This window comes from Lynx canadensis, chromosome D3 (genome assembly GCF_007474595.2).
Source record: "Lynx canadensis isolate LIC74 chromosome D3, mLynCan4.pri.v2, whole genome shotgun sequence".
NCBI lineage: Eukaryota > Metazoa > Chordata > Mammalia > Carnivora > Felidae > Lynx > Lynx canadensis.
The window spans coordinates 59,928,570-59,943,720 of NC_044314.2; the positions used below are offsets into that span (position 1 = coordinate 59,928,570).

Below are 15,151 nucleotides of genomic sequence, written 5' to 3' on the forward strand. Positions count from 1 at the left end.
AAATGTAAACTATTTTGTGTAATTTTCTTGTTTTATATGGAATATAAATAGTGAAATTTACATATAAACTAAAATTTCGTCTCTAACATAGGATATATGTATGGTAGCTGTGATTGGTGACTAGTATACTATGAGGTCATCTTAAAATGGACGCTTTCATCAGTATCACTCATCATCAGGGAAATACAAATCAAAACCACAATGAGATACCACCTTACACCTGTCAGAATGGCTAACATTAAGAACTCAGGCAACAACAGATGTTGGCGAGGATGTGAGAAAGAGGATCTCTTCTGCATTGTTGGTGGAAATGCAAGCTGGTGCAGCCACCCTGGAAAACAGTATGAAGGTTCCTCAAAAAACTGAAAATAGAACTACCCTACGACCCAGCAATTGCACTACTAGGCATTTATCCACGGGATACAGGTGTGCTGTTTCAAAGGGACACATGCACTGCCATGTTTATAGCAGCACTATCAACAATAGCCAAAGTATGGAAAGAGCCCAAATGTCCATCGATGGATGAATGGATAAAGAAAATGTGGTATATATACAATGGAGTATTACTCAGCAATCAAAAAGAATGAAATATAACTGGAGGGTATTATGCTAAGTGAAATTAGAGAAAGACAAAAATCATATGACTTCACTCATATGAGGACTTTAAGAGACAAAACAGATGAACATAAGGGAAGGGACACAAAAATAATATAAAAATAAGGAGGGGGACAAAACAGAAGAGACTCATAAATATGGAGGGTTGCTGGAGGGGTTGTGGGAGGGGGGATGGGCTAAATGGGTAAGGGGCATTAAGGAATCTACTCCTGAAATCACTGTTGCACCATATGCTAACTAATTTGGATGTAAATTTTAAAAAATAAAAAATAAAAAAAAAATGGACGCTTTTAGTAATTGTTTGTAAATGTTAAACTAAGCAGTTACGTTAGACACCTAACAGGATTTTCCTCAATACAGGGATTTTTAGTAGTCCTCAAAACATGAATATTGGTTTTTAAATAAATTGCTTCACATGTTCACTTTCTCATCCAAACTGCTTTTCACTGTTGTTTTCAGGTTTGTTTGTTTTTTATAGGTTACATCAAGGATCAGCTTTTCTAAAAAAAATTGTTTTGCATAAATGAAAAATATGTATGGTTTGTAGAATTGTCAAAAAGTGAATACCCATGTAATCACTGCCTAAGACAAGAACTAGAACTTGGCTGTTATTCTAAAAACCTTCCTTGTACCCAATCCCAGTTACTATCTCTTTCTCTGCAAAGTTGATCCCTATCCTGACTTTAAGGTAATTCCTTTCCTTCCTTCCTTCCTTCCTTCCTTCCTTCCTTCCTTCCTTCCTTCCTTCCTTCCAGTAAGCACACAAACTGTGCATGCAAGCGGGGGAGGTACAGGGGGAAGGGGAGGTGGGAGAGAGAGAGAGGGAGAGAAAGAATCTTAAGCAGGCTCCACGCCTAGCTTGGAGCCCGGAGGTAGGGCTCCATCTCACCACTGTGAGATCATGACCTGAGCCGAATCAAGAGTTGGACACTTAACTGGCTGAGCCACCCAGGTGCTTCTACTTGTTTTTCTTTTCTTTCCTTTTTCTTTCTCTTTTCTTTTGATGTTTTGTCTATTTTTGAGAGTGAGAACACAGGTGGGGGAGGGACAGAGGGGCGGGGAACAGAATATCTTAAGCGGGTTCTGCACTGACAACAGCAAGCCTGGAAGTGGGACTTGAACTCACAAACTGAGATCATGATCTGAACTGATGTCCGACGCTCAACCACCTGAGCCACCTAGGTGCCCCTACTTATTTTTCTTACTGGTTTAACCACTTAAGCATTGCAGAGGATAAGTTTTCAGTCAGTCAAGCAGATTACTGAGGTGATGCAGTGGTTTTTAACCCTGTTGGACATAGTACCCCATTTGTATATTTTATATTCTTTAATACTTGCTTTACTATCTCAAAATGAAATTCATATATAAAATTACCTACCAGCATAAAAATGAAAGTTTTAAAGTTTTTTTTTTTTTTTAAATGTTTATTTTTTTGAGAGAGTGTGAGCGGGAGAGGGATAGAGACAGGTGGGGACAGAGGATCTGAAGCAGGCTCCATGCTGACGGCAGCAAGCTTGAGGTGGGCTGGAACCTGTAAGCGGTGAGGTCATGACCCGACCTTAAGTCGGATGCTTAGCCATCTGAGCCATTCAGGTGCCCCCAAATTAAAATTTTAATATAATACCCTAACTATACCCTAAAAGAGAATTAAAAAAATAAATTTATAATGAAATATGCCTTTTAGTGTAAATGTTTGGGCATGACTATAACAAAAGACGTAGTGAACTAGCCAGGTGCTTGTAACCTTCCTAATAACAAGTAAGGTTGGATTTAAGAGAATTCAACAGTTACCTGAATTGGACTGACTGGTTTTCTTTAACATTTTGAAATAAGGGCAAAATAAGAAAATTTGTGGATAGGGATAGAATCGGGTATGTCACCTACAAATGTCTCCTGACTGATAACAAGTGTGTTGGGGTGATTCAAGTATCATGAGTGGTATTACTGTTGGTAGAATAATTTTCTGTGATGGTAAATGTAACCTTTTCAAGAGGAAGGAGAACAAATTTTTCCTTTTTTACACAATAGATCTATTTCTGGAAAAGAGATTTTTTTCCAATATGAATTTGAAGGCGTATTTGATAATTTGAAGGAATATATGATAATTTGGTCGGATGAGGGCATGATATACTTCATTGTATGGGACTGCCCAGGCATTGCAGAATGTCTAAGATCTTCATTCCTCTTCTCCCCCCACCAGTAGCACCACCCACCCAGTCCTGATGTTAGACAAAAATACCCGTGAGGAGAATCACCCTTGGATTTAGGATTTGGTTGTAGTGCTTACAATAAATTATGTAACTTTCCCTCTATTTTTGAGGGTCTGTAAAGGTGGATTTCATCAGGTCTTTCTAACCTGTAGGCTCAGGGATCTATGATATACCCCAGCACCCCCCACCCACCCTAATCTTCCTGTCTCACCCATATTCCCCCCAAAAAATTCCATGTAAAATTTTTGTGAACATTTCACTCACGTGTTATTTTCTGGGGTAGTATATAGGTTTCATCACATTCTTAAAGGGTTCTGTGACCCACAAAAGTGGACCTGATGTTTCTTTCCAAGACCTCTTATAACAGTTAAATGTGGTCATTTTTATGCTAACATCAGTAACTGCTGATTTTCCATTTTAACCCGGGAAAATGGGCTCAGACTCTGAACTATCTGCAGGGAGTTATTTCTACTGGGAGAGCACTGTTAAGATGCTTGGTTATAGGGACACAGTGGAGCAGAAAATTTCAAATTCATATGTTAGGTGGGCTTATTTGTTTGTAAGTAGGTAATTTCAATTTTACTCATACGGTTATTAACATGTCCAGTTAAGAACTTTGTTTTAAGTTGGTGGGCTTTTTTCTTTTTGGTGGGCTGTTATCTTCATCTTTAGACAGTTTGCATACAAATTTTCAGTATTATTTCAGAGTTCATATGTTGATGAAAATTGATATATGGTCATTTTCTAAATCAGTTTTAAAAGTCAGTAATTTTGGGCACCTGGGTAGCTCTGTTGGTTAAGCGTCTGACTCTTGATTTTAGGCTCAGATCATTATCTCACAGTCCTGGGATTGAGCCCACCTCAGGCTTCTTGCTGAGGTGTGGAGCCTGCTTGGGATTCATAGTCATTCATTCATTCATTCATTCATTCATTCATTCATATTCTTTTTCTCTTTCTGTCTCTCTCCCCCTCTCTCTCCCTCCCTCTCTCCCCGCCCCCTCGTGCGCGCGCACACACACACTCTCAAAAATTAAAAAAGTTATTTTACCTTATTTTGGAAAATTGTTTTCCTCTAAAATTGGGATCATTTAAAAAATCTTACGTATGTTATAAAAGTATAGGATTGTTCAAAATTAAAGTTTTGTGAAAGGTTTCTTTTGTCATGTTACTAATAAATTGTTTTTTTGGCCATGCTTACTACTAATGTTAAAGTCCTACTTGAAATAGTCCTTTAAAAATTTATGTATTCTCAAATATCTGTAGTAACTTCTGAATTTTGAGAATATTAAGAAATGGAATCTATATCTTTAAGACCCCTAGTTTCATCAGTAGTTTAAACTGTGTTGATAGCCAATGGTATTGTGGGTTCAAGTGCAAAATGGACAGATTGCAATATTCCCCTGTACCTCTCTTTGCTAGTGTATGGTGGGGTTGTTAAGTAGCTGCTTGTTGAAAAATGCAAGCATTTAGAATTAAAGAATCAAAGGGAGTAAGATAATATACAAATTAAATGATTTATTTGATCATGTAATTAAAGGTAGCCATTTAAAAGATCATACTTCATATATATATATTTTTTTTAAAAAAAGACCTATGTAACTGTTGATTTAAATGACTTTTTCTTTAATTTTTTTTTGTAACTGTTTCTCTGTCTTTATGTTTTCTGCTAACCTTTTCTCATTTCTGTCTCTTCCCTCTTCCTGGTTCTAAGTCTTTGTTAGAAAATATTTTATAACTTAAAACTTCAAGCATAGAATAAGATTATTTCACTCCTTAGTACTTGAAATAAGTACCTTTTAATGGCCTGACTTTGAAGTCTGTTTCTTTTCCTCTAGTTGCTCCTGCACTCTTCCTAGTGCCTCTTTTCATTTGACTGTATTTGTTGTTCCCCATCAAACCTTTGTCTTAGATGGTTTTCCAGTATTCAACTAAATGGGAAACTACCTGGTAGAGCTGAAAATTTCTCATTCTGGGCTCCGAATGATAAAGTTTTAAAAGACATGCTTACTCTTGTTTCCTTAAATAAAGATAGCCTTTGTAATAGCAGTCTTTGATTTCAGCCTTTTTGCTTTTCAAAATATATAACTTAATGGGGCGCCTGGATGGCTCAGTTGGTTGAGCATCCACTCTTGATTTTGGCTCAGGTCATGGTCTCACAGTTTCGTCAGTTCTGGTCCTGTGTTGGGCTCTGCACTACAGCTTAGAGCCTGCTTGGGATTCTCTGTCTTCTCTCTCTGCCCCTCCCCTGCTCGGTCTCTGTCTATTTCTCTAAATAAGTAAGTAAATAAATAAAAACATTAAAAAATATAACTTAAAACTGATTGCTTTGAAAATGATTTAAAATTGCTTTTGTGTTAGTTATAAGTTATGTGGTTATTGCTTCCTCTTGGGACATACTTTTTGAATTTATCTTCTATGCCCAATGGAAAAAGTATTCATTTTATTGTCTGAATTGATGTACATAATGCCCTACAGTTTTGTTTTTTTTGTTTGTTTGTTTGTTTTTGCCAAGGTAAAAAATGGCCACAACCTTTCTTTTACCCCCCCCTTTAACAAAATGAGGTTCTAGTAGTTTAGGACTTACTCAGTTTAGGCAGGACTGGATTACCTTTCTGGATTCTTTGTTTTATAATTTCACGTTTGGGTACATCACCAAAACTTAAAACTTTGTATTTAGAGCATTTGACACAGTGCTCATAATAAATACTTAACAAATATGTGAGTGAATGGATGAATGAGTGAATGAATTGAACCTAATTGAGATGTGAAGCAAGAGCACTATTGTCATTGGATGTAGTATCTTCAGATGTACACATTTTTGCAGTTTTCTTGGTAAATGGATTTAAAGACTGGCACTGGTTTGCAGACCACTGGAAAAACCTGATCTTTTTAGTAATGTGGTAAGAGCACACTATGTATAATAAAATTGTGGGCTTACTTCATAAATTACAATGTTTGGAATACTTTTTATTTGATAGAAATAATACATGTTCGTGTAGAAATTTTGTAAAATATAATAAGGGAAGAAGAAGAAAATAAAACTCTTGTAAGTGTAGTACCTGGAAAGAAGTACTGTTAGTGTTTTGATACAGTTAGGCACACAGATTTCATTATATACTTTAAATAAAATTGAGATTGTATACATTGAATTTTGAATTCTGCTTCATATAAGTGTGAGTCCATTTAAATTTTTTTTGTTTTTGTTTTTTAAACCTTACAGGCCCCTTCACAGATGTAGTCACTACAAATCTTAAGTTGCGAAATCCATCCGATAGAAAAGTGTGTTTCAAAGTGAAGACTACAGCACCTCGTCGGTACTGTGTGAGGCCCAACAGTGGAATTATTGACCCAGGGTTGACGGTGACTGTTTCAGGTAGCAAATCATGTTCTGATTTTGAACAGTATTAAATTCCGACATTTTTATGGTTATGTTTAATTTGGTCTTAATTAATAGAGTTTCATCTGGAGGGAGAGAAATTGTTTTTAAGTTATTCTGGCTTGCCTTTAATTATGTTCTTCTGTTACCTTACTATATGCCAGCTGTTTTAACATTTCTCGCCCTTACCTTGTGGCTGGGGGTGTCTGTGGTCAATTTATAAGCAATTATTTTCAGTTTAAAATTTTATATCTTTTATTTCTACAGTTTACTACCACATTCTCTGCTCTATTTTATCTTTGAAATAGTGTATCATTTTTGTGATTGATCCTTCTCTTCAGATCTCTAGCTATTGTTAAATATTGCATGCAGCTGTACAAGTATTATTCAGAATCTTAGAAATGTACAGTGCCTCTTTTTTGCTGGTTGTATCAAATTAGATGAGTGTTTCTGCCTTTTATTGTAAATGCCAAACAGTTTAGTTTCATGACTCCCTTTTGTGTTTACTTGTAATCCAGGGAGTATGCTTGGTTCCTTCTCTGTATGGATTGCTTACTCCTGCTGTGGAGTCTGTGCTGGTATCATCCTTAATGCCCTCCATAAACTTCCTTTCTTCCATCAGACTTCCCAAGATAGTTGTCCTTAACAGTATTACCTGACATAGCTGAGAAATAGGAAACAAGTATGAGAATGGGGGACCTTAATTATGGGGGACCTTCTTAGGCTTCACATGGAGACCATTTACTCTTCCTTACTAGCAGTAGATTTCGCTTCCCATTATATGTCACGATAACACATGGAACAAGAATACACATGGACCTCCCATCGCTCACCTCAAAATCTCTGGGGGCATGACCCAGCCACGTATATGTTTTTTTTTTGAAAAAAACAAAAACAAAAACAAAACATGCTTGTGTGATCCTGATAAGTATTCCTAAGATAATTGTGTCTCAGTTGCCTGGTTTTTACGTCCACAGCAGATTAAAAACACCAAATTATGCAAAGAGTGAGGGCCTATAGCAAGCACATGGAGAGTGCTTAGAAGTAGAACTTGACTGCAAAGGCAGTGAAGGACACACTGCCGAGTTCTTTGTGACACTGAATCCTGTTTCAGTATGTAGACTCAAAGACTCAGAGCTAGGAGTCCTTCTAGAAAAGATGTTTTTAGTGAATCTTATGATGTGGTAGCCGAGGAGGAATGTGTTGGTGTTTGTCCAAGTTGTCAGCTGATGGGAAAGATAGATGGAAAAGAAGATAAAACAATGACTACACTCATTCTGGAAGTTGCTCTCTAAATCTTTAAGCCTTTTAGCTAAATTGGAAGACAGAATTGTTTCTCTCCATGTAGTTTAAAATAGTTTTTTGGTGCTACCAGTTTTATCCTTAGGAATCCATAAAACTATTCAGAATGACTTTTTCTTTGAGGGTTCTAGATTGCTAAAGTTCATTGTATTAATATTTCTAAAGAAAAGTTTGAGTTGCGCAGGCCCAATTACATGTGGGTTTTTCCCTGTAAAGACAGTATAGTACTATAAATACATTTTCTCTTCTTTTTGATTTTCTTGATAATATTTTCTTTTCTCTAGCTTACTTTATTGTAAGAATACAGTACATAATACATACGGCATACAAAATAAACGTTAATCCATGGTTTATGTTCTTGGCAAGGCTTCTGGTCAACAGTAGACTATTAGTAGTTAAGTTTTTGGGGAGCCAAAAGTTGGATGTGGATTTTCAGCCGTATGGGGGGTTGGCATTCTGAGTCCCCGTGTCGTTCAGGGAACAGCCTGTACTTTTCAAAACACTTTCTCTCACGTAGCCCCTTGTGTTGGGCACTTGTATTAAAAACTCTAGACATACTAGTTACTGTTTCCATGGTGTGCATTTAGATCTTGTCCACTGAGAATTTAGCTCTTCAATTTTTAGTGTATTGCCTTCCCTTAAGGAGTCACTCAAACTGTTCTTCCACTGGCAACTGTTCCTTGATTGACTGACTCATTCATTTCTTTTTTTCTTTCAATTGATGTATTCATGTATGTATGTGTGTATAGGTGTATATATTTATATTTTTAGGATGATGTAACTCTTACTATATGGTCTGCAATAACTTGGACTATAACTGTCATTAAGTCACAACCATGTTTTTTCAGTTCCTAGTGATGAGCCTACAGTGATTGCTCAGTGAAGGGTATTAATGGACATTCATTGTGCTTTATCTGGATTCTGAGACATCCTGTGCGTTTTTTTTCTGCTATGTATTTGGCCCTTTAAAGATTTTTTTTTAACCATGATGGGAGTTAATGGACTTCTTAGATACACCTTAGAAATAAGATTTTCTTATATGATTGGTGTTTCTCACCATTGTTTAATTGCATTTGTTTTTTTTTTTTTGAAAGTGTTGACACACATATATAGAAGGTATATCTTAGAAGTAATTTACCTGTTAACAGGGGAATACTTTATACAATACCATATACATATTTTGTGTAACTGTAGATCCATTCTTATAGCCATTTATTAAGTTTATATTACATAATTTGGCATCAGTTATAATCATATGGAACCTCTAAAAATCCTTTAAAAGGCTCCTGAAAAGCTTAAGTGCTTAGAAATATTTGAATTTGTAATTAGGACTTAAGAAAAATTCTTGAAATCATGAGAGTATATACCTTTTCCTCGTATACCTTGTTTTTTAGAATCAGATATAAACAGATTGGTAGACTTCCTGAGTAGGTGTTTATTTAAAATCTATTTTTCAAAAATTAGTTTAAAAATTTTTTTTAATGTTTTTATTTATTTTTGGGAGAGAGAGACTGAGCAAGCGGGGGAGAGTCAGAGAGAGAGGGTGACACAGAATCTGAGAAGCAGGTTCCAGGCTCTGAGCTGTCAGCACAGAGCCCGATGTGGGACTTGAACTCAAACTCGTGAATCATGAGATCATGACCTCAGCTGAAATCAGCCGCTTAACCAACTGAGCCACCCAGGCACCCCTCAAAAATTAGTTTTATGAGAATGCTAACAAATGGTTGGGAGTTTTGAAGTTAGCTTTTAATTTCTCCTTTGCATATCCTAGCTAATTCTAAAAGATACTATCACTAAATACCAAAATGAAGCCTTATATTTATGCCTATTTTTTTTTTTTTTTTTTTTTTTAATTTTTTTTTTTCAACGTTTATTTATTTTTGGGACAGAGAGAGACAGAGCATGAACGGGGGAGGGGCAGAGAGAGAGGGAGACACAGAATCGGAAACAGGCTCCAGGCTCTGAGCCATCAGCCCAGAGCCCGACGCGGGGCTCGAACTCACGGACCGCGAGATCGTGACCTGGCTGAAGTCGGACGCTTAACCGACTGCGCCACCCAGGCGCCCCTATGCCTAGTTTTAATAAACAGTTTACTAGATTTTAATCTGAGTTTACAGGTATTATCATAGTTAATGTCGGCAATATTTAGAAAATTTACCCAAACCTAAATTTAGAGGGGACAATCATAGGTTTATATTTATTTTTTAAATAGCTATTTATTTTGTGGATTGTTAAAATAGTTGGAGCTATAAAGGTGATTCTGGATCCTTACTGTAAATAATCCAGTATTAGGTTTCTTGAACTCTTTCTGGTTTTCTTTAAATTGGCATATTAGTGAATGAGGTAATAGGAGTGATAAGAAGCAAACACATTCAGAATACACAAAGTAATGTGTCCTTTCTTCTTATTTAGTAATGCTACAGCCTTTTGACTATGATCCCAATGAGAAGAGTAAACACAAGTTTATGGTACAAACAATTTTTGCTCCACCAAACACTTCAGATATGGAAGCTGTGGTAAGTATAGATGTGAAACCGAATTTATTTTGGGGAATGTTTTTTAAACCATGGATTTGTATAGTTCTCAGTTGAGAAAGCTAATTTTTAAAATAAAAAAAACCTTGTAAATCTGTTTATTACAGATAATTTCAAAAATGAAAGAATTTTGAAATAGTAGAAATACTATTTCTTAGAAACACTTTAGAAATGCTACTACTAAGAATGCTGGCGATAGTAGGTTTCTTTAGGATTTTGTAAACAGTTCTGTGGCGTTGCTTGATAACAGTGGCAGAGTGATCAATATCAGGGTGCAGCCGTGCCTCCTGACTACCCCTGCTTCAGACAGCTACGGTTGTCCCTGAGGGGAAACTTATTTGTCATGGTCATGCTTTCTCTGTCTCATGTTTGGTTTTGTTTGTTTGTAGTGGAAAGAGGCAAAACCTGATGAATTAATGGATTCTAAATTGAGATGTGTATTTGAAATGCCCAATGAAAATGATAAATTGGTAAGTAGGAAAATGTAAGAAGATTGGAGGCTGTTAAGTTCTCGTTTACTTTGAGATGAATTTTGCTTCTGTTTTTGGCCTTTTTGGGTTGTGTAATGATGCTGTTCTACTTTATAAGATTCAGTGCTTTATTAAGTTTTTAAAAAACTTGAGACGCTTTTTTCATTTTAGACATTTTGTCCATTCAAGAAGAAAAATGCTTTTAGATAACAATCTGCATGATGGAGAAGAATCAGTTAATTCTCCCCAATTTTTGCCACTTTTTAAACCACTTCAAGTTCTTTAGAGTGAGATATATATATGCATAAATATAATTAAATAATAGACATAAACTCCTTTTTGACAACTGTGTACCAGCAATCTGGGGATAAAAGATGTAATTTACATGAACAAGTAGTTTATTCCCAAGTTTGGCTATTGCCAGGTATTTTACTTACTATTGATTTTGGTCAAAATCCATATGATTTTATTTCTTAGTAAGTAATTTTTGTGTTGCTTTTGGGTTGATGTGAGGCAGATACAGTTTGGAGGACTGAGAGATATATGTGTGTAGTTAGGAAAGTCGTCTGTGATTGTATAGGATGAGTTGTGGTCAGTTTCCCTATTCCCCTTCTTAAATTCAGATTTTAGTCTTTTTCTGTGATTTGTAGGAGGGACTAGACAAAGTTGAGTTGAGTGAGTTTTTTCTTTTGGTGACTTAATATATAAAATAATGTGGGTAAATAGAAATGTTGAGTACAGTTAGGTTACAGTGTGACATGACTGTTGCCTTGATCTGGAAGCCATTTGCCCTATTGAAAAGTAAATTCCCAGATTAGATTTATACATGGGCTCAATTATTGGGTTCCTCTTTTAGGATAAGCTGAAATGAAAGAGTCCCTGAATGGTAACTAGGTGTCAGTCAAATTATTTGTGTTTTTTAATGCCCTTTTAAAGGCATGTTGAGGTATTTGCCAAAAATAAAAAATGTAAATGCATATATTCTTACTGGAAAGTGGGGGTTCAGTGGCATGTTTATGCTTCCCATTTGTAGTCTACTCTGTCTTTTGCCAATGCTGCTAGAAAGCTCATAGCTTGCATAGCTCTTAGTATTGGAACTGAGAAAACGTAAGTAGCACATTGTCTGGGTTGACTAATAATATGTTATTTTTTTCCCAGTTTTATTGAGATATAGTTGACATATAGTATTGTACAAGTTCAACGTGTACAACATAATGACTTAACATACATATGTTGTGAAATGATTACCATAATAAGTTTAGTTAACATCCATTATGCCATTTAGATACAAAAAAGGAAAAAAAAATGTTTTTTTCCTTGTGATGAGATCTCTTAGGATTTACTGTCTTAACTTTCAAATATACCATACACCTGTGTTAGGTATAGTCATCATGTTGTGCATTACATCCCCAGGACTTAATTTGTCTCTTAATTGGAAGTATCATACTTTTTGACCACCTTCAACAAGATCCCCCATCTCCCTACCCCCTGCCTCTGGTAACCACAAATGTGATCTCTTTTTCCATAGGTTTGTTTTGTTTTTGTTTTTTAGATACCACATGTAAGTGAGATCAGACAATATTTGTCTTTCTCTGACTTACTTCACTTAGTACAGTGCCCTCAGGGTCCATCCGTACTGTCACAGATGGCAGGATTTCCTTTTTTGTGACTGAATGATATTCCATTTTATTCCTCTCCCTCCCTCTCCCCCCCCATATATATCACAACTGCTCTATTCACTCATCAGTCAGTAGCCATTTAGGTTGTTTTCATGTTTTGACTGTTGTAAATAATATTGCAGTGAACATGGGGATGCCAATATCTCTTTGATGTAGTGTTTTTATTTCCTTCGGATCTGTTCCCCAAAGTAAAACTGAATGGAATAAGGATTGACTTACTTGAAAAGCACACTTGGATATTTCCTCACTTGGAGTTGTATGTCAGCTTTTATAATTCCTTAATAAACGTAGTACGAACTGGCTTTTTATCTGGACTTCTGTTATACTCTGTGTAGCAGACAGTTTGAGAGGCTAACTGTGAAAAAGGCTGGAATGCAAGTACTTGATATTGTTGATTAAGAGGAAAAAGCCAGACCAGAAGTTGATGGAAGTGATATGGCTATGATAGTAGTGCCTAGCTGTTTCAAGTACCCCATAGAGGAGACTAGTAATCCAAGAAAGTGGTTTTGGATCTGCTAAAGGGCTTGAGTAAGTACTGAGTGGAATTTCTGGAGTCCCATACCGTGGAGCATGAACAGAAATAGTTTGGCCCTGGAACCTTTTCAGAGCAGGTATTATTAGTAACCTAAGGTCTGTTCAGTAATTTCAAAGTACTTCCAGACACTGTCTGCCTCTGAGCCTAGATGAACTAGCTGCAGAATGTATTTCTGCTAATAGAACTACTTGGGCTTGTGGTGTAGTTATTACCTATTTAAATGGTAAGGAGTAAGTGTTAAAGGTAATGATTTTTCTAAAACGTTTTATTTGAAAAAACTTCAGTTACAAAGGTACAGTGAGCCCGTTAACCCCTGACCAGCTTTAAGTTACCAGTTTATTGTTAACCTTCTTTTATCTAACCCTCACCACTTTTCATTTCACGTATTAAGACAAACCCATACGTAATATAATTTTGTCTGTAACTATTTTGGTATATATCATTCAAAGGTAACTTTAAAAAAAGGAAAAATAATTTAATGACTGTACTATTCATCAAGCCTTTAAAATTAGTTTAAGGTATCATTTAATATTGTCAAACTATTCAGGCAGCATTCAAATTTGTCTCACAGATGCCATTTGTTTTGCAGTTTGTTTCAGTTGAGATTCAAATAAAACCTACATACTGCTATTGGATGATATGGGTGCTGAATCTCTTTAATCTGTAGATTCCCTCTCTGTTTTTCTCTTGCAAATTGTTTGTTGAAGAAACTGGCTTTGTCTTACAGACTTATCCCCATAGACTAGATTTTGCTGATTGCATCTTTTTTGTGGTGTCCTTTAACTTTTCTTGTTTCCTATATCCTAAAATCAGATCTAGAGGTTTGATCAGATTTTGATTTGTTGTTGCTGGCTGGGGAGAGGCAAGACTGCTTTGTGGGTGTTGATACATTCTCTCAAGGAGGCATATAATGTTGGGTTGTTTTTTGTTAAGTTCACTAACCACTGGTGTGCAGTGTGTGGGTGAGTGGTTCTCAGCCAGGGATAATTGCCCTTGAGGGGACATCTGTCAATCTGGAGACATTTTTGGTTTTCTCAACTAGGCATCTAGTTGGTAGAGGCCAGGGATGCTGCTCAGCTCCTGTGGTGCCTAAGACTGCACTCACAAGGAATTATCTGGCCCCAAACAACAATAAAATCAAAATTGAGAAGCTATAGTTTAGTATATTAATTTATTTAAGATTGCATAATGATATTTTGTCATTCTTCATTTTATTAGTTGCATTTGTAGACAGAAATTTGGCTCATCTAATATTTGGTTATTTATTCAGTGGTATAGAGTTTGCAAAGGCAAGGGAAATTTCCTGTCTTTCTCTTGAGTTCTGGGTTTTCAAAAAATGAGTTGGTCACAAGCGTCCCTCTGATGTGACTACAATCAGTCAGCCTCCCTTCCTCCTTCTTTCCCTCCCTTTTTCCCTCCCTCTTTCCCACATTATTATAAACTCATGGACTTGAACATGTTTGTGTTTCAACTCCTTGCAGTTACTATCAGTATTAATCTCATATGTAGGAGCCTCCTCTTGTTTGTTCCTGAGTCCTTTTACTATAGTTGTCTTTGGGAATTTTTTTTTCTTTTAATTGGAAGTTTTTATTTAAATTTACTAAGTTAACATATATGGTAAAACTGGTTTTAGGTGTAGAATTTAGTGATTCATTACTTACATATAAGACCCAGTGCTCATCACAAAAGTGCCTCCTTAATACCCATCACCCAGAGAATTTTCTTGATGTCTAGTATGGCAAGATATTTCCAGGCCCAGACCTGGAATCATTCCCTTCTTTCACAAGCTCTGAAACTTTTCAGTGGGAGATGGTATTTGAAGACCACAGTCTGGGCACTGGGGTAAAACAATGATTTTTAGTTTTGTCAGACTTTGTGTAAGACCATTCTTTTGGCCAAGATTAGAATGGGAACCTGATTGTCATTTGAAGACACTTCTTTAGATGGTAAAAGTTTAATGTTAAAATCATGTTAGCAGCACATAGGATGATGTGTCTCCTTTTATTTCTTATGGTAGTGATTGGATCTTATGATTGGGATATGTTTTTAGAGATGTAGGATAACTTAAAATGTGCAAAATCCAACCCTGACCCTGGGTACCCAGCAGGTATCCAGTGAATCACGTAAGTTGCAGTTGTCATGTATGGACTCTGTTGGCTTGCTAGCCTTGCTGTCATGATTCCTTGATGGGTATTTTTTTTTTAATTTTCTTCACATTTATTTACTTTTTTGAGAGAGGGAGAGGGAGAGGGAGAGAGGGAGAGGGAGAGAGACTGAGCACAAGTAGAGTAGGGACAGAGAGAGAGAGGGAGACACAGAATCTGAAGCAGGCTCCAGGCTCTGAGCTGTCAGTGCAGAGCCTGACACGGAGCTTGAACTCACAGACTGAGATCATGACCTGGGCCAAAGTCGATACTTAACCGACTGAGC

At 36.4% G+C, this 15,151-nt stretch overlaps 1 protein-coding gene across 2 annotated transcripts in view; it reads left to right on the forward strand.

Annotated features, from left to right (window-relative positions):
* The window catches only part of VAPA (VAMP associated protein A), a 44,625-nt gene that overhangs the window by 16,789 nt on the left and 12,685 nt on the right, over positions 1–15,151 (forward strand). For both annotated transcript variants that reach the window (XM_030335756.1, XM_030335757.1), the window contains exons 2-4: positions 6,046–6,198; positions 9,916–10,019; positions 10,427–10,507. In XM_030335756.1, coding sequence (XP_030191616.1) covers positions 6,046–6,198; positions 9,916–10,019; positions 10,427–10,507 — 338 coding nt within the window. The remainder of the gene's footprint in view (positions 1–6,045; positions 6,199–9,915; positions 10,020–10,426; positions 10,508–15,151) is intronic.